We start from the raw sequence: 19,749 nt of genomic DNA on the forward strand, positions 1-19,749 counted from the left end.
ACATGGTTGATGATATTACTAGTTTATCTAGCGTGTCCTACGTTGCATATAATCGATGCGGTGCGCATTCGCGAAAAAGGACTGTCGTTGCTCCAGCGTGTACCTAACCATAACATCAATGCCTTTCTTAAAATCAATACACATAGCATATACATAGTATATATTTTTAAACCTGCATATTTAGCTAAAAGAAATCCAGGTTAGCAGGCAATATTAACCAGGTGAAATTGTGACTTCTCTTGCGTTCATTGCACGCAGAGTCAGGGTATATGCAACAGCTTGGGCCGCCTGGCTCATTGCGAACTAATTTGCCAGACTTTTACGTAATTATGACATAACATTGAAGGTTGTGTAATGTAACAGGAATATTTAGACTTATGGATGCCACCCGTTAGATTAAATACAGAACGGTTCCGTATTTCACTGAAAGAATAAATGTTTTGTTTTGCGAGATGATAGTTTCCGGATTCTACCATATTGATGACCTAAGGCTCGTATTTCTGTGTGTTATTATGTTATAATTAAGTCTATGAGGCACCAACAGGCTCGTAAGCATTCATTCAAGCACTTTCGTGTGTTATGCCAGCAGCTCTTCGCAATGCTTCAAGCATTGCGCTGTTTATGACTTCAAGCCTATCAACTCCCGAGATTAGGCTGGTGTAACCGATGTGAAATGGCTAGCTAGTTAGCGGGGTGCGCGTTAATAGCGTTTCAAACGTCACTCGCTCTGAGACTTGGAGTAGTTGTTCCCCTTTCTCTGCATGGGTAACGCTGCTTCGAGGGTGGCTGTTGTCGATGTGTTCCTGGTTCGAGCCCAGGTAGCGGCGAGGAGAGGGATGGAAGCCATACTGTTACACTGGCAATACTAAAGTACCTATAACCTCTCTAGGGTACGTGAGACGTTAGCGTCCCACCTCTTYAAAAGCCAGTGAAACTGCAGGGTGCCAAATTCAAATACAGAAATACTCAATATAAAAATTCAGAAAACAAAACATATTTTACATAGGTTTAAAGATTAGCTTCTTGTGAATCCAACCACGGTGTCAGATTTTTAAAATGCTTTACGGCGAAAGCATACCGTACGATTATTTGAGAACATAGTCTAGCAGACAAATCATTACAAACAGTAACCAGCCAAGTAGAAGAGTTACACAAGTCAGAAATAGAGATAAAATTAATCCCTTACCTTTGATGATCTTCATATGGTTGCACTCAGAAGACATTCATTTACTCAATAAATGTTCCTTTTGTTCGATAAAGTCTCTTTATATCCAAAAACCTCCGTTTTGTTTGCGCGTTTTCTTCAGTAATCCACAGGCTCAAACGCAGTCACAACAGGCAGACAAAAAAATCTAAATTGTATCCGTAAGGTTCATAGAAACATGTCAAACGATGTTTATATTCAATCGTCAGGTTGTTTTTAGCCTAAATAATCGATAATACTTCAACCGGACAATAACGTCGTCAATGTAAAAGGTAAACATGAAAGGCACTCTCTCGGTCGCGCGCATGAAAAAGCTCTGTGACACGGCAGGGTCCACTCATTCAGACTGCTCTTACTTCCTCATTTTTCAGAATACATGCCTGAAACAATTTCTAAAGACTGTTGACATCTAGTGGAAGGCATGGGAACAGCAATTTGAGTCCTAAGTCAATGGATACTGTAATGGCATTGAATAGAAAACTACAAAACCAAAAGAAATCCTACCTCCTGAATGGATTTTTCTTCGGTTTTCGCCTGCCAAATCAGTTCTGTTATACTCACCGACACTATTTTAACAGTTTTGAAAACATTAGAGTGTTTTCTATCCAAATCTACCAGTTATATGCATATCATATCTTCTGGGCYCGAGAAGCAGGCAGATTAATTTGGGCATGCTTTTCATCCAAAATTCCGAATGCTGCCCCCTACCCTAGAGAAGATAAGAACATCTAATAGTCAAAGGTATATGAAATACAAATCGTATAGAGAGAAATAGTCCTATAATTCCTATAATAACTACAACCTAAAACTTCTTACCTGGGAATATTGAAGACTCATGTTAAAAGGAACCACCAGCTATCATATGTTCTCATGTTCTGAGCAAGGAACTTAAACGTTAGCTTTCTTACATGGCACATATTGCACTTTTACTTTCTTCTCCAACACTTTGTTTTTGCATTATTTAAACCAAATTGAACATGTTTCATTATTTATTTGAGGCTAAATTGATTTTATTGATCTATTATATTAAGTTAAAATAAGTGTTCATTCAGTATTGTTGTAATTGTCATTATTACAAATAAAAATAAAAAAATCGGCCGATTAATCGGTATCGGCTTTTTTTGGTCCTCCAATAATCGGTATCGGTATCGGCGTTGAAAAATCATAATCGGTCGACCTCTAGTCCACAGTATCTCTACATATGGTATGAAAAACACTAATTGGTAGATTTGTAGACAGGCGCTAGTCAGGCAGTCAATTGAATGCTCACATGAATGATTAAAACAAGAGGGGCAGTGAGGGCAAAGCTGAGAGAAAAAGAACACAAGACAGTGAAGCAGAAAGGATGAAGTACAGTGGAAAGATAGAAACTTAAGACAGGATTCCTTCTTGAACCCCAGAGACACTTACATCCCCTGAGAAAATGTAACCTAAGACAATAGATTAAAACAACAATAGGAATGGACAGCACATTGAAATGACGAGGTCAACAGGCCATACAAAGTACAACCCACTGTGCAAAAAATGGTTGAATCAACGTTGTTTCCATGTCATAAACCAAAAAATGAAGTTGAATCAACGTGGAAAACTGATTGGATTTGCAAAAAGTCATCAACGTATGGGAATTTCATTTTTTCCCCCCGAACCTTTAACCCAAATCCAGTGACATTATGACATTTTTTGTTGATTTCACATTAAATTCACATTAGCTGACAACTAAACCAAGTGTAAATTTAAAAAATAAGTTGACGTCTGTGCCCAGTGGGAAGTCTCTTAGTGCTAGGCGATAACAATACAGCTATTTTCTTTTTGAGACAGAAAACTGCTTCTGTGGGACAAACTAGAAACAGGGACATTGTCATAACTTAGACATAACATTTGTCCAAATTGAACGTCAATGTGCCGTGGGCCTCACCTCATTTACATGACAACAATACAAACATGACAACGTTAAAAGCAAGTATGTAACTTACAAGATCTCATCGTTCTGGAATTCCAGCGATCCGTGCGTATCTTCAAAGTCTTCTCCCCCTCCTTTTGCTGTACCCTCCATGGTCTTGTAGGGTACGACCACTAGTCCCCGCGCTCCTGAGGTACGAAGAACCTTTACTTCCATCATGCCGATACTCTCGCTCACGGTCATTACCGGTTCTTCAAAAGTAAAGATCCCGGCATGGTCATCGTCAAAGATAGTCACAGTAGCTGAGCAGGGTAGGCCAAGGCCCGCCAAAGTGTCCACGTGATTAGCCCTTGGTTGTCCGTAGCCAGTGCCCTCGGATATGACCTTCACGCTGCTAAGGTGGACCAGAAAATGCTCATCCTCCTCAAAGATGTCATCGTCAATGATGTCTATCCGGATCTCCTTCTCAGTCTCACCAGGTTTGAACACCACAACGCCCTCAGTGAACTTGTAGTCCGAGCCGGCATTGGCTGTGCCGTCTTCGGTACGGTATTCCACTGAAACGGTGTTAGTCAAGTCCCCACCAAGGCGTACTACATTCAAGGCCACTGTACCGCAGTTCTCCAAGCACTGGTATGTACCGGGGTCAAAGAAGACCTTTGACGAAAAGTCATTCTCCGAAACTTCGGAGCGGATCTCGTACGCACCAACAGCTTTCCTGGCTTGGTCTGCTGCATGCTTCTTCAGTACATTCCCTGCTCCCGTCATGATCCTGGTAGCCTGGCATCGGTAGAAGGCGCGACTCTTTTGCTGCTGTGTCAGTACCTGGTAGTTGGCCAGTTCTATCAGCTGCTCTGTCTCCTTCTCTGGATGCTTCTGCTTCAGTTCTTTCAGGATCCGGGCCATTTCCTTCCTGGCCTCCTCCTCATCCAGGTCCTTCTCATCAAAACCCATCGCTCCGTCCATGAAGCCCTCTGAGTTGAGCATTTTCCCATCCATTTCAATGTCCATCTTTGAAGGAAGTTGAGCCTCCCCTTCCATCTCAATGATCACCCCTCTTCGCTTCCCTGCGCGGTAGCGCTTGTACATGTACTTATAGACAAGAAGTCTGCGATCCGCAACGTAAGCCATCCCTACACACAACGGGAAAAAGAACAGTGTGACAAGGCCCTCCCACACCTGTACGATGCCCGGAGAGATGACAGCCAAGATGAGATAAAGCCAGGTGTACGCGAATATACTCCAGGTGGCGGTAACAAAAAATACCCTCAAATGTTTGACTTTCCGGTGCTCTCCATCGGGAATGACAGAAACACAGAATCCAATGATAACGAACATGTTGAAGGCAGCACTACCAACGATGGTGTTCGGGCCCAGATCACCTGCGTCAAAGTTGTGACCGCACACCTCAACGACGGACAGTAGGATCTCCGGGGCGGAGGAACCCAGGGCCATAAGGGTCAGGTTGGACACTGTCTCGTTCCATACATGCACAGTGGTTGTCACTTTTTCACCATTTGGTTTCTTGATGGTGATCTCCCTCTCTTGTGATGTAATTACCTCGATGGATGCCATGAAGCGATCCGCAATGATAGAGACCCCCAGGAACATGTAAAACAAGGCCACAAAGTAAACTGTGGCTCTTGCCAGTTTATCTCCAAAGGATGGGTTCTCTGGTAACCATATGGGCAGAATGACACCCACTTTGCATTCAGTACCCACTGAATCACATTTCTTGTTAGTCTGGTTGCCAATGGAAGAGTTTGTTCCGAGGCTTGGGTTTGAATTCACCGCTGTAACAAATGTAATTTCAGATGAAAAAACTGCCAACAACACTGTGAGTTGAAGAGTGCAGAAGCGGAAAGATGATGTCCCAGTTTGTCCCATGATTCTGACGAGGTGTTATGCTCCAACTCTTCCTTTCACCTATGCAAAAAAAAGGGATCGATGAGAACAGAACTACCAAAAACTGTTCAAATTTGAAAATGTACAAATGACTGAAAGAGAAATGTCAATATTCCTAACTCCAGTGTTTCCCTAAGTTACCGTAGATATAAAGCAACATCCCCCAGAGCCGCCTCCAATGCACACATCACACATTCAGTATTGAAGCCAATTGAAGCTAAATTATTTTAGGAAAGGTCTCTTTGTCAGATGTGGGGGTGCTTCAGGTGTCCTCTGGGCTACCAGGTTAGGAGGGGGATCTGGCTAACCTGGTTGGGGAAACACTTCCTAAATAATATCAAGAAAATAACACTGGTTTAACCAGACAACCACACAAGTGTACCACACACTTCTCTCTCTGAGTGTGTGTGTGTGTGTGTGACTTAGAGAGTGATCACCTGCATTGTATCATTTGAATAACTGGTTTAGATGGAAAAAATGGCACCAATGATTACATTTCTCTATACAAGCTTTACTATGCCCTCTTGACATACTGCCAAATTAGGGTTAAGTGCCTTGCTCAAGGAGACATCGACAGATTGTTCACCTCGTCGGTTCGGGGATTCAAACCTATTCAACGTCTAGTTTTGATTGACATATTATATATATTTCTTTACTCAGTTGGGGTCTCAACTTACTATTGAGAGTAAGAACAGTAGAATACACCAGGTGCAATTTCGAAATTTGGTGGTGCATCAGCAGTTTCTCTTGTTATGTCAGTCACTGACAGTCACTCAATTAGCCATGTCAGCAAAAAAAAATTWGATTGGCAGTTAGTCTAGCCAGCCATCTAAACTTATAGTAATCATGCCCGAATCCCGACTGGGCACACAGGGCACGTGTCCAGGGGCCCTGACATCCAGGGGGGAGGCCACATTGAATTTGTTAGTCATTCTCCCTCAGATATCATACTAACATTGCAAAGTCATTWCAGAATGTGTAGAATTGCAGGAAATTTGTTGTAAAACTGCTAAGTTTTCTCTTTGCCCCATGGTAAAATGTGTAAAATTGCAGAGAACTTGCTTTTAAACTGAAACATTTTCTTTACCCCCCCATGACAAAATGTGTAGAATTGCAGGAAATGAACTTAAAAACAAAAAATGTTCTCTCCACCATCAAGAGGGGAGTCACTAAAATGTTTGCCCGAAGTCAGGGCACCCCAACCAAATCTTGCTTAGGGTCCCCAGAAGGCTAGAGCTGGCGATAGTAAAATGTATTTCATAGTCTTATCTTTCTTTACATAGGTTATTCTTTTGAGAAAGGCTAGACAACATTTGTCCTAATTACATGATTCTCATTTGCAACATGAAATCACAAAGATACAGTATCAGAAAATGATAGTCCGCAATTTACAGTACATCCATGCACATGTTCTTTACAGGTAGGATTTAAAGCCAACTAGCCGATAAAGTAGCCTACAAAAATGTGTAACATTTCAAGTGACAGTAGTTGCCCAGAATGTTAGCCTACCGTTTTAATCCACGTAATGGGGAACGGAATTTATAAACTACTCAAAAATTATTTGAGGTTGAAGAAAGGATACAGAAGTCCTTGAGAAATCCTCAATTTCCAAACCTTTATAAAACAATGATGTAAGTTGCGCCATCGTCAATAAATCTTCAGTTGTTGTATAGGTAAACCTTTCGTACCCAAAAAATCTAAATGTTCTGCCACACTGTAGATAGCCGAATAGAGACAATAATGGGCTCTCAACGCGCGCTTCCTCCGGACTGCTCTCTCTCTCTCTCTCTCGCTCTCTCTCTCTCGCTCTCTCTCTCTCTCTCTCTCTCTCTCTCTCTCTCTCATATCTCTCATATATACTGGTTTTAATGTCCATGCTCTCATCTCCAAAGTGAGGTGTTAATGTTTTTTCGATAGTGACGCAAAGCAATGGGGGAATTAATTTCCATATATTATTTGATTTGCTATCTTGAGAAAAAATAATGCATTTATTCTAACAGCTTATTTTAGGAATAGTTTCATTATATCTAACCAAAACTTGAACATGAATCAAGTTTGAACAAATCAGTACTGTATCTTCATCTCATGTATTTTAGAAGAACTTACTTGTGGAAACTACATTATTGGCACAATATTAATATAGTTGTCACACCCTGGCCTTAGTATTCTTTGTTTTCTTTATAATTTTAGTTAGGTCAGGGTGTGACATGGGGAATGTATGTGTTTTTGTAGTGTCTAGGGTGGTTGTATGGTTTAGGGGGTTAAATAGAGTAGATGGGTTTGTGTTTARTATAGGTGTCTAGCTGTGTCTATGGTTGCCTGAATGGTTCTCAATCAGAGACAGATGTCATTAATTGTCTCTGATTGGGAGCCATATTTAAGGCAGCCATAGGCACTAGGTTAATGTGGGTAATTGTCTATGTTGTACGTTTGTAGCCTGTGTGTGCACTTACGTTATTAGCTTAAAAACAATAAATCTTCACGATTCGTTGTTTTGTTTCAGTTTGTTATAGTGTTTGTTGCGTGTTTTTTTMTTTTCTCTACAATAAAAGAGAATGTATTTTGCACACGCTGCGCCTTGGTCCACTTTCTCTCAGCAAGACGATCGTGACAATAGTATTGGAGGTTAATGCAACCTAGGCCTAATGCAAACCTAGATATGCTCCATTTTGTTTAGCCATAATGTTTTTTTTTTAAATATCCTTTAAACAATAAATATTTAACACTTCTTCAGTATCAGCGGGTCCCGCACGGGACGGTTGAGCTAACGTAGGCTAATGCAATTAGCATGAGGTTGTAAGTAACAAGGAAATTTCCCAGGATATAGACATATCTGATATTGGCAGAAAGCTTAAATTCTTGTTAATCTAATTGCACTGTCCAATTTACAGTAGTGAAAGTATTACAGTGAAAGAATACCATGCTATTGTTTGAGGAGAGTGCACAGTTATGAACTTAAAGTTATTCATCAACCAATTAGGCACATTTTGGCAGTCTAGATGCAACATTTTGAACAGAAATGCAATGGTGCATTGGATCAGTCAAACTTTGCGCATACACTGCTGCCATCTAGTGGCAAATCTAAATTGTGCCTGGGCTGGAATTATACATTATGGCCTTTCTCTTGCATTTCAAAGATGATGGAAAACAAATATTAACAGCTGTTTTTTTCTTTGTATTTTCTTTTACCAGATCTAATGTGTTATATTCTCCTACATTAATTTCACATTTCCACAAACTTCAAAGTGTTTCCTTTCAAATGGTATCAAGAATATGCATATCCTTGCTTCAGTGCCTGAGCTACAAGCAGATAATTATATTTGGGTATATCATTTTAGGCGAAAATTGAAAAAAGGGGCTGATCCTTATCCAACTGCAATATTGTTATGTTTGACAGGATATAGGCCTAAGTTTTTTTTTTTATCCATTTGGACAATTCAGGAGTCTGATCCCAAGCTATTTATTTCATTGAGTATTTACAGAGAAGCCCAAATGCAACCTGGACTCAGAGGTAGACGTAACATGCTGAACGAAAATACAACACTCAAATTAGTATGTTACATTTGGTATGGTATGTATTAATTTGTGGACGTCCATCTATTTCGTATGATATGTTACGAATTGCAATTAATTCAATATGTTAAGAATTTGCAATACGTATGATATGTTACAAATTCCAATGTGTTGTGTCTAATGTTAGCTAGGTGGCTAACACTAACATTAGTTTAAGATTAAGATTAGGGTTGTTGCTCAAATTACTTCCTTCCAAAAATATGTGTCCTTTCCTTCAGTGTCGAACTAAGCATGTAATTATGTTGACGGTCATTGATCTACAGGTCATTTTGCATGCTGAACAACCCCAGGCAATATCAGTACCCTACTATATTCAAACTGCGTGCTGTGCGCAGCTTCATGTGCTGACCAACTAGAGGTAGGCCTATTTTTGATCTGGCACATCTGCGTGTTAACTTCAGCATTCAAATGTTTGTAAAATGGCTTGCGCTTTATTAGTTGAGTGACAACCAATGTAATTTGGTAGGTTATTTTTATCAAATGCACTGTTGAAAATTGTGTTCTACCAGCCTAAGCTACAACTCATCTTGTTATAGGTAGGCTATACTGTATGCTGATCGGGGCTTACATTAGATTGTATTTACATTGTTCGTTGACCATCAGGAATAGTTTTGGTAATTTTGCTTGAAACAATCAGGCGAAATTTGATCATTTCATAACAAAGACAGCAATCACTTTTGCTACCCGCACTGCATGGTCGAAGCAGGAGAAGAGAAGCTCCAAGTCCTTCAAAACTCCCAAACGGTCTAAATCATTAAATTATGACAAGGGGTTGAAATCCAAAGTTGTGCTATATATTCATTGGCTATGTCATAGCTAATTTTTAAAGATAAATACTGATACATTACAAGCGCTTAACACGTTGAATCTGCAAAAATGACAAATTAATTAGTGGGTGATTTCAGATCACTGATAGTGGGGTGGTAGATACCTAGTTTCCCTCATGGCTCAGCTTAGGTGCCTACATACACCACACACGCGCACACACGCACACACGCGCGCGCACACACACACACACAAGTCAGCTTAGACAGATCCAGCTCAAAGAGGTCCAGCTCATGAACAGCAGATTTTAATTTAGAATGGAAAATGATTGAGTTTATGAAACAAATGTTAGTGCATCGAATCGTATCTCATCAAACCGAAAGGCATCGATTCGTTCTTCTAATCAAACCAAATTGCACTGAATCGTTTCGAACTAAAACTTATCGTTCCTGTATCGTATCGGAGGCTATGTATCTAGATACGTATCGAATCGTCTTGAAAGGGAAAGATTCACACCCTAGGAGTTCGGTTAAAGGGTTAAGGTTAGGATTAGGGGAAGGGTTAGCTAACATGATAAGTAGTTGCAAAGTAGCTAAAAAGTAGTAAGTAGTTGCAAAGTTGATAATTAGCTAAAATGCTCAAGTTGTCCATGATGGGATTCAAACACAGAACCTTTGGGTTGCTATACATTTGCATTATTCCTCTAATCAAACTGAATCACACTGAATCATTTCAAACTAAAATGTATCCTTCCTGTATAGTATTGAAGCCCATGTATCTAGATACTTATCAAATCGTCTTGAAAGATGCATATTTCTAAGAGTTAGCTTAAGGGATAGGGGAAGGGTTAGCTAACATGCTAAGTACTTAAAAAGTAGCTAAAAAGTAGTAAGTTGTTGCTAATTAAGTCGGTAATTAGCTAAAATTGTCCATGATGAGATTCAAACACACAACCTTTGGGTTGCTAGATGTTCGCATTATACACCTACCTTTCCACCCTGACCAACCACCCTCCTTTCAGTTCTGCCTTAAGTAACCTTATGTGATATGTAACCCCACCAAACATAACAKATCATACTAATTTGCATGTCCCCGATTTCCGTTTACTATCTTACGTCTAGTCTATGAGACCAGCCTGTCAGATAAGCTGAGGTCAATTATAACTCACCAAAGAAAAGAGTTTCTGCTCCTGCTTGTAATCTTGAGTCACTGCAATGCCATGTCAGGTCAAGTTACCCAACGCTGAGCTCTCTGACATTTTTTGTCCCCCCTTGTTTGCCCACTCTATCTCCAGGCCTCCGGTAGAAGGCTAGCTTAGCAGCCGACAGATATGAATAATATGTCAGATGATGCTGCAACAGTCACTCTTTGAATTAGCCCATGCTGCTCCAAATGCACTACACACACCACACAGTGACTAGCCTATGCAGAGTCACCAGGAAACGTTAACATTCGGTTTTCAGGGATACAGTATTTTTAACCTAACTTCCGTTTCCCCTGAAAAATGGAAGTGGGAACTCTGCTCATGCGTCTTTCTATGCCTACTACATTAGGTTACACAGTGACTACCTTTCATTTTTTGAAGCTTTGACTTTGAAATCATTTCACCTTATGGGAGAGGCGAGAGTGGTTCCATCAAAGGTTCATCAAATGTGCCGGTGCGTGATTTGTTTCCTTTTGAAACAATGTAGATGCGCATCCCTTGGCAGAGACACAGCATGCAGTTGAACCTGACTCCATTTTGAGTCAGTGGAGTTTTAATGACGATATTGTAGTACTGGGAAGCTTTCACCTCAAATAACTTCATCATTGAGCAAGAGGGAGAGTTGATGTGAACTCACAGTTGAGTCAGTCATGTTTTTGCTCTTGGCTCATGCAGACTGGACACACTTTACTTGAACGTCAGTCAGTTAGTTAGTCATTCATGATTTTACAGTTATCAGTTATTTTGGCTTACAGGGTTATTTTGGCTTACATGCACTTGGCCAGACTTTGCTTGTACTCCCTCAGTCCTTTGCATCGTCGTATGACACATAGTAAGTAAAAGATGTGATAAGCAGTCACGATACATCTAAGTAGGTATTGATATAGTAGGAACGCAAGCTTTCATGGATAGCTTGCTGCATAACTGAATGAAAGTGATGTTCAGAGGATACATTGTACACATTTGTAAGGCCAAGTATGGATTGGGAACAGAAATCACTCCCATAGCATTTCTCCACACCATCCCATTTTTGCGTATGCACTTATTGATTGATGGGCCGATATATCACATTTACATAAGTATTCAGACCCTTTGTTGAAGCACCTTTGGCAGCAATTACAGCCTCAAGTCTTCTTGGGTATGACGCTACAAGCTTGGCACACCTGTATTTGGGGAGTTTCTGCCATTATTTTCTGCAGATCCTCTCAAGCTCTGTCAGGTTGGATGAGGAGCGTAGAGCTATTTTCAGGTCTCACCAGAGATGTTCGACCAGGTTCAGATTCTTGTCCCTGAAGCTACTCCTGCGTTGTCTTGGCTGTGTGCTTAGGTTCGTTGTCCTGTTGGAAGGTGAACCTTCGCCCCGGTCTGAGGTCCTGAGTGCTCTAGAGCAGGTTTTCATCAAGGATCTCTCTGTACTTTGCTCCGTTCATTTTTCCCTCAATCCTGACTAGGCTCACACTCCCTGACCTTGAAAAAACACTTCCACCACCATGCTTCACCGTAGGGATGGTGTCTGCTTTCCTCCAGATGTGACGCTTGGCATTCAGACCAAATAGTTCAGTCTTGGTTTCTTGAGACCAGAGAATCTTGTTTCTCATGGTGCCTTTTGGCAAACTCCAAGCGGGCTGTAATGTGCCTTTTACTGGCTCCCATCTGGCCACCCTACTATAAAGGCCTGATTGGTGGAGTGCTGCAGAGATGGCTGTCCTTCTGGAAGGTTCTCCCATCYCCACAGAGGAACTTGGTCACCTCCTTGACCAAGGCCCTTCTCCCCCGATTGCTCAGTTTGTCCGGGTGGCCAGCTCTAGGAAGAGTCTTGGTGGTTCCAAACTTCTTCCATTTAAGAATGATGGAGGCCACTGTGTTCTTGGGGTCCTTCAATGCTGCAGAACATTTTTGGTACCCTTCCCCAGATCTGTGCCTCGAAACAATCCTGTCTTGGAGTGCTACGGACAATTTCTTCAACCTCGTGGCTTAGTTTTTGCTCTGACATGCACACATGCACTGTAAACTGTGCATGTCAGAGCCAATCAAGTTGCAGAAACATCTCAAGGATGATGAATGGAAACAGGATGCACATGAGTTCAATTCCGAGTCTCACAGCAAAGGGTCTGAATACTTACCTAAGTAAATAAGGTATTTCTTAATAAAAAAATWAAAAAATGTAGGAATCTAAAAACTGTTTTCGCTTTGTCATTATGGGGTATTGTGTGTAGATTGATGAGGATTAATACATGTTTTTAATCCATTTTAGAATAGGACTAATGTAACAAAATGTGGAAAAAGTAAAGGCGTCTGAATACTTTCCAAATGCCCAGTATGAGTTGTGCAAGGTTGGTAGAACCTTATTCAAAATGATTCACAGCTGTAATGGCTGCCAAAGGTTCTTCCACCAAAAGAGATGTGAAACCATACGCAGTCAACGCATCTTAATAATAAATACACATCTAACATTTGTCTTTCACTTTGAACATTTTTAGAAGCTTGTGTAGATCGATAGGAAAAATATATAATTTAATCCTTTCTTATATTTAAATTTAAGGCAGGAAAATGTGAAGACTGTGCAAGGGGTGTGTACACTTTCAGCTACTGTATATTCATGTTCTCCTAGTTTCAGAGTATATGCAGCACAGTGATATATTCAGCCATGGTCATGCATTGCATAAAGATAGATAATCAAAAACTGTGGGGACAATAGTGTAGCATCAGGGTATGTCTGTTAACTGCATGCCATTTTAATTATGTTAACTGTGGGACATCAACTTACATTTCGGTAAGAAAATGCTAATATTCACTTATTTCTATTTTTATTTTAAAAAACTTTTATACCCCTTTTTTTCGCCCAATTTTATGGTATCCAATTGGTAGTTACAGTCTTGTCCCATCGCTGTTGGTGGCAGTCAAAAGTTCAACCAAACCAAAGTGTGGATTGCAGACCCTCCTTGTCCATAATCTGATTTCTGGGTAAAGGAGCAAACGTATACATTTTTGTAAATTGGGAGAACAATCTCTTTAAATGTCATACAAATGTATGTCTTGGATTTATTTTTTATTATTTATTATTATTTATTATTTTCTTGTAATTATTCGTGGTCTAACTTCCCCGCTCCTATCCAGTGCATGAGCTGCACCAGTTAATTAAGTCTGAATCATGATTTATCTGACCCCCTTTGCCTGAAAGTCCAATTTCTCACTGAATGTAGAGGACTTTTGTTCAGGTGCTTCTGCCATCAATTGGATAAAAGGGCTGAAAATCAATATCGTATGGTTTTCTAATGTAATATTTGAATCTCCCATAATCCATATTATAATGGAATTACCCACTGCGGTAAACAAGACTATCATCTCACTAAGAAAATCATGCAAAAACATAGAATTATGATGACACATGATGATTCCCCATCTGCTAGTCAACTGCACCATTATTCTTTCTAAAGGTGACAGACATTCATGGAAGTCCAACCATCCATGCACCTCACACAGTCAAAAAACCAAAGCCAAACATCTCACCATGCTTGAAAAAACTCCATTGGTGACAAATACATTTCAAATTAGTCAAAGGTGAACGGGTTGACCAACCGAACAAGAACCCCTCTACTCACCTCTGTTAGTCCCAATGGAGCTGTGAAAAATACGTACTGCCTAGCGGGAAGAACGGCGTGCGATAACCCCTCTAAATTGAACAGAAACAGACTGTTCCGCGGATGCCTGGTCCCAAGGAGTCTCTCTAAACATGGGCCGCATAGCTGGGCTGGCTGCTGCTTATCGTCCTCCTCAGCCCGATCCATGGCCATACAAGGACTCTGCTGATAGAGCCTGTCACTCTGGGCTTCTGGAGTAGGCCCGGCTATCTGGCAGCTCCTTGTCGCCACCGACACATGGGAGATAAAGGGTTTGGAGTATTTGGATGGTGGGTACTTTTTAGACAATGTTGAACCCCCCCCCCCACCAGTGGAGGAATGTGGTGGATAAGTGGTTCCCTCCAGGGTGTTTTTCCACTGTTTCCAGGCCCTTTGACCGTGGAGGTGGTATATGGAGATTGGATATCTCCAATTGTCTTGAAGTCCGTATTATGGATCCAGGGGGTGGGTGGATTAGAGGTGGATCCGTAGAGGAGAGGTGAAAAAAAGGGGATGTTCTTAGTGTTTCAGTTCTCCCCAATGTGTTTAACAAGGTTTCAATCTGTCGATATGTTTGGAAGCGTTGTAACTCACAAATGTGAACTATAGGGGTCCGTTGTCTCAATTCCTATCACTTGCAAGCTTTATTGAATGTGTGTGTGAATGTGTTCAGCCCTTTTGCACGTGTGTTCACAGTGTGTGACGGACCACATGCATCATATCGTTTTACTCTCTAAGACACTGTACAGTGCGTGAACATCAGTTTCAAAGTTATGACCACTTGCTGCCAAATACATTTTGATTGATAATCAACCAGAGGCATTCAAATAGCCATTTCAATACGGCTTATGTGCCTCCAATTTTCCATTGTGAAGCCAACAAACCCCCTATCAAAACTGAGGTGAGAGCAAGGCAGTGATTATTTGAAGAAGATAGCACACCCAACTGATATCTGTCTTTGTCATGAGCACACAGATATCAGCCATCGTCTACTAGCGTCTGGTGGAAGAGAAGAGATATTGAGAGGAAGGGTGGCAGGCTTAAAAGGGTTGAGGCTCATTAAAGCTACTGTAAAACAAGAACTCATTCTCTCGGATATTGACATATCTGCATATCTGAACCCATAATGAGCTGATTAGCATAATCTGCTATTTTACCCCTCATGCACTTTATAGGCAGGCATGCATGTAGATCAATGAGGATGTTACATACCCTATATTCTGCTATGCTAAGTGTTATAAAACAATACGAAGCATATAGCTGAGTTTTGTAAAGCAAACTGTCGTAGGTATTTTCACACCATTTGGTTTTCCTCTCCAATCGAGTCGTAGTCGTGACTTATTTGCAGTGACAATGCTCCCTCCTCGCTTCCCTTGAAATAGAAGCCTTATCTCTCCCCGTCTGTGGCACAGAATCTGTGCCTGGGCTCCATTTCGTTTGGCCCCAAGCAGCACGCTGCTCTATTTACTGGACTACCCTTTGTGCTCCATCGACATCATAATCCAAGTTGGAAAATTCAAGTCATGCCAAACGTCTGTTCCACACAGAGTTAGGACGCATACATTAACTTCAAGTGGGAGCAATCGCTTTTGAAGCATAAATAAGCGGTGCTATTGGACGAGGTCAGACGGTGTCTTGGTAGCGTTTATGTTCGGAAATGTAATTTATCTTTTTCCCAGTGAATGGGACCTTGGTTTTGCCACTTTTACGTTTAAGTTGCCACTATTTTCCTCTGTTGTGTTCAGAGGAAAATAACCATGGATATGTTTCTACAAAATACCCCATTATCTCGAAAGACATTATTTCGGTTTTGAGAGTAACTTACATCATGGAGCACTGACCATTTTGGAGGACAATGCTACAACATATTAGCTAGTCAAAAGTCTTGAGACATAAGTCTTGTTTGAGACATTGGAAATGCATTGCTTTTCTTACATACACGTACATAATATCATTTTAGGTTGTGGCCTTGTACTTTGCTGCAACTGAAAATTGAGTGTTAAAGGATTTGAATCGCAAGCTGATTGACTTGAGTCAACTGACAGTAAAAAATAAAAAAGTAATTGAATTAATAGACAGTCATATGCCTCATTCCCCTCATATCCAAGAGTTAACTTGATGAAGACTGATTTCTTCTCATTTATATTTCAATTACACCTGCTTTGGGGATTCAAACCCATTTCAATGCAATTTGTTTTGAAAACTCAATAAAGACATTAATGCCCGTACGAATGCAGTTTCTTATTGTGACGGTAAATCATTTGAATATACAGAGACAATAATAAGTTCACTCAAATAATTATGGAAGACAGGAAATCATTGTAATGAACCCAATGTGCCATCTCATTCTTGCCGCCCGCGGCGGGATGCAAGATTTTCATGTGACTGAGGGGATTTGCTGGATCTGCTCGACGCTGCTGATGCTCAGGAGAAAGAGTCTTACATGAACCAGATTTCAAATGATCCCAAAACAAAGGACCCATCAAAGAATAGCTCAATCTGTCAGAAAGAAACACTACAAAAGGTAAATAAAAAAATGAATAAAGGCCCACGAAAATCTCCAGGCAAAAAGTTGTTAGATTGGACTATTATGATGCACCGAATGTTAATGATTGGAATTGTTGTTTAACGCTTTCGTTGCATGCGTCATAGCACAGTTGTTTCAGATGTCAGAAGCAGTGTAGCCTAATTACAGATCATTCTTAAGACAACATAGTGTTGCTATGCAGGCAACATTTAAAGTGTCAACAATATAGGCTATCTCTTGTGATTTAGCACTCAATGTCAATTTTGTCAAGTATGATTATTAAGGCCTCACGGGAAATGTACTCAAGAAACATATCCGGAACAGTCACTACTTCCAACGCATGCTTGGTCACTCACTCACTCGCGCTCTCTCTCAATTTAATTTCAATTGAATATCAATTCAATTTAAGCGGCTTTATTGGCATGGGAAACATATGTTTACATTGCCTAAGCAAGTGAAATAGATAATAAACAAAAGTGAAATAAACAATGAAAACGTATTATTATTATTATTAAAATAATAACAGCAAACATTCCACTCACAAAAGTTCCAAAAGAATAAAGACAATTCAAATGTCATATTATGTGCAAATAGTTCAAGTACAAAAGGGAAATATATAAACATAAATATGGGTTGTATTTACAATGGTGTTTGTTCTTCACTGGTTGCTCTTTTCTTGTGGCAACAACAGGTCACACAACTTGCTGCTGTGATGGCACACTGTGGTATTTCACCCAATAGATATAGGAGTTTATCAAAATTGGGTTTGTTTTCTAATTCTTTGTGGGTCTGTGTAATCTGAGGGAAATATGCTTCTCTAATATGGTCATACATTTGGCAGGAGGTTAGGAATTGCAGCTCAGTTTCCATCTCATTTTGTGGGCAGTGTGCATATAGCCTGTCTTCTCTTGAGAGCCAGGTCTGCCTACGGCAGCCTTTCTCAATAGCAAGGCTATGCTCACTGAGTCTGTACATAGTCAAATCTTTCCTTAAATTTGGGTCAGTCACAGTGGTCAGGTGTTCTGCCACTGTGTACTCTCTGTTTAGGGCCAAATAGCATTCTAGTTTCCTCTGTTTTTTGTTAATTCTTTCCAATGTCAATTAATTATCTTTTTGTTTTCTCATGATTTGGTTATGTCTAATTGTGTTTCTGTCCTAGGGCTCTGTGGGGTCTGTTTGTGTTTGTGAACCCCAGGACAAGCTTGCTTAGGGGACTCTTCTCCAGCTTCATCTCTCTGTATGTGATGGCTTTGTTATGGAAGGTTTGGGAATCGCTTCCTTTTAGGTGGTTGTAGAATTTTACGTCTATTTTCTGGATTTTGATAATTAGCAGGTATCGGACTAATTCTACCTCTCCCTCTCTCTCTCTCTCTCTCTCTCTCACACAAACACACAAACACAGGGTCAAGTTATGGATTCATCAATAATATTCATCAAACATCAAACAGCTGAGACATACGAATACCTGGTTCTGCCATGATGCTTCCACACACAACACTGACTGCAGATTCTTAGTCAATACCAAGTGATTTGGGGATCTGCAGTAGGCTACTGATAGTAATGAGGGGAAAAGGATTGTACATGATGTTTTATTCAAAAGGATTCAATCATTTTGGATATTTCTTTGTGATGCATCACATCCGGCCGTGGTTGGGAGTCCCATAGGGCAGCGCACAATTGGCCCAGCGTTGTCCGGGTTTGGCCGGGGTAGGCCGTCATTGTAAATAAGAATTTGTTCTTAACTGACTTGCCTAGTTAAATAAAGGTTCGATAAAAAATAAATATGTAAAAATGAATGATCCTGTTTCTATATATTATCCCCTCAAACACATTATTACATACATTACTACAACACAATATCACATACATTTCATTATCATAATGTATGGTAATGACAATCCAAGGCATTACACATAAAAGCTTAGTCACACAGGGCATCACTTCTCTTATATGGTCACAGTTAAACCACAGTGTAACAAAACATTAAGCAGTTCCGGCGTGACATCATCCGAGTGGTAACACTTCTCTTATTGCCGCAGGAGGACGAGAAGCAGACACTTGATTTTCCAACATTCCGGTAGATCGGTTTATTTTTATCTGCGGTGTGTAAAATGTCAAGCGCAGGACACTGGAACGGAGTAGGAGGAGAGAAGCAGAAGGGTGTTAATGGGATTGTGTGGCCCTCAGCTCGCACCTCGCCCCTGCAAGCAGGAGGTGTCTGTGGGTGTCTACAGAAGATGGCTCTGTGACACAGGGCTCACGACCATTTACCAATTTTAATTTTAGTTATTCCCAAGGGGAAAATACTGCCTGGCATCAAATATGACTAACAGACTGCAGGCAACACGTTACAACAAGATTATACAGTATATAAACTGTAGTATCCCTTGATCGTGTAGTGCTTACTATATATAGCATTCTGTAGTATACTGTAGAATACTATACTACAAATCAAATCAAATGTATTTATATAGCCCTTCGTACATCAGCTGATATCTCAAAGTGCTGTACAGAAACCCAGCGTAAAACCCCAAACAGCAAGCAATGCAGGTGTAGAAGCACGGTGGCTAGGAAAAACTCCCTAGAAAGGCCAAAACCTAGGAAGAAACCTAGAGGAACCAGGCTATGAGGGATGGCCAGTCCTCTTCTGGCTATGCCGTGTGGAGATTATAACAGAACATGGCCAAGATGTTCAAATGTTCATAAATGACCAGCATGGTCAAATAATAATAATCACAGTAGTTGTCGAGGGTGCAGCACCTCAGGAGTAAATGTCAGTTGGCTTTTCATAGCCGATCATTAAGAGTATCTCTACCGCTCCTGCGGTCTCTAGAGAATTGAAAACAGCAGGTCTGGGACAGGTAGCACGTCCGGTGAACAGGTCAGGGTTCCATAGCCTCAGGCAGAACAGTTGAAACTGGAGCAGCAGCACGGCCAGGTGGACTGGGGACAGCAAGGAGTCATCATGTCAGGTCGTCCTGAGGCATGGTCCTAGGGCTCAGGTCCTCCGAGAGAGAGAAAGAAAGAGAGAAAGAGACAATTAGAGAGAGC

The 19,749-nt window shown here is 40.7% G+C and overlaps 1 protein-coding gene across 4 annotated transcripts in view; it reads right to left on the bottom strand.

Moving 5' to 3' along the window:
- Positions 1-14,333, bottom strand: part of LOC112080719 (sodium/calcium exchanger 1-like) — a 45,521-nt gene extending 31,188 nt beyond the window's left edge. For 3 of the 4 annotated variants that reach the window (XM_024146562.2, XM_024146561.2, XM_024146560.2), the window contains exons 1-2: positions 14,154-14,333; positions 3,178-5,030 (exon numbers count right to left, since the gene is read on the bottom strand). In XM_024146562.2, coding sequence (XP_024002330.1) covers positions 3,178-4,991 — 1,814 coding nt within the window. In that variant the 5' untranslated portion in view covers positions 4,992-5,030; positions 14,154-14,333. The remainder of the gene's footprint in view (positions 1-3,177; positions 5,031-14,153) is intronic. The other variant, XM_024146563.2, reaches the window with a different exon arrangement.
- Between the last annotated feature and the right edge of the window lie 5,416 nt (positions 14,334-19,749).

This window comes from Salvelinus sp. IW2-2015, unplaced genomic scaffold (genome assembly GCF_002910315.2).
Source record: "Salvelinus sp. IW2-2015 unplaced genomic scaffold, ASM291031v2 Un_scaffold16450, whole genome shotgun sequence".
Lineage (NCBI taxonomy): Eukaryota > Metazoa > Chordata > Actinopteri > Salmoniformes > Salmonidae > Salvelinus > Salvelinus sp. IW2-2015.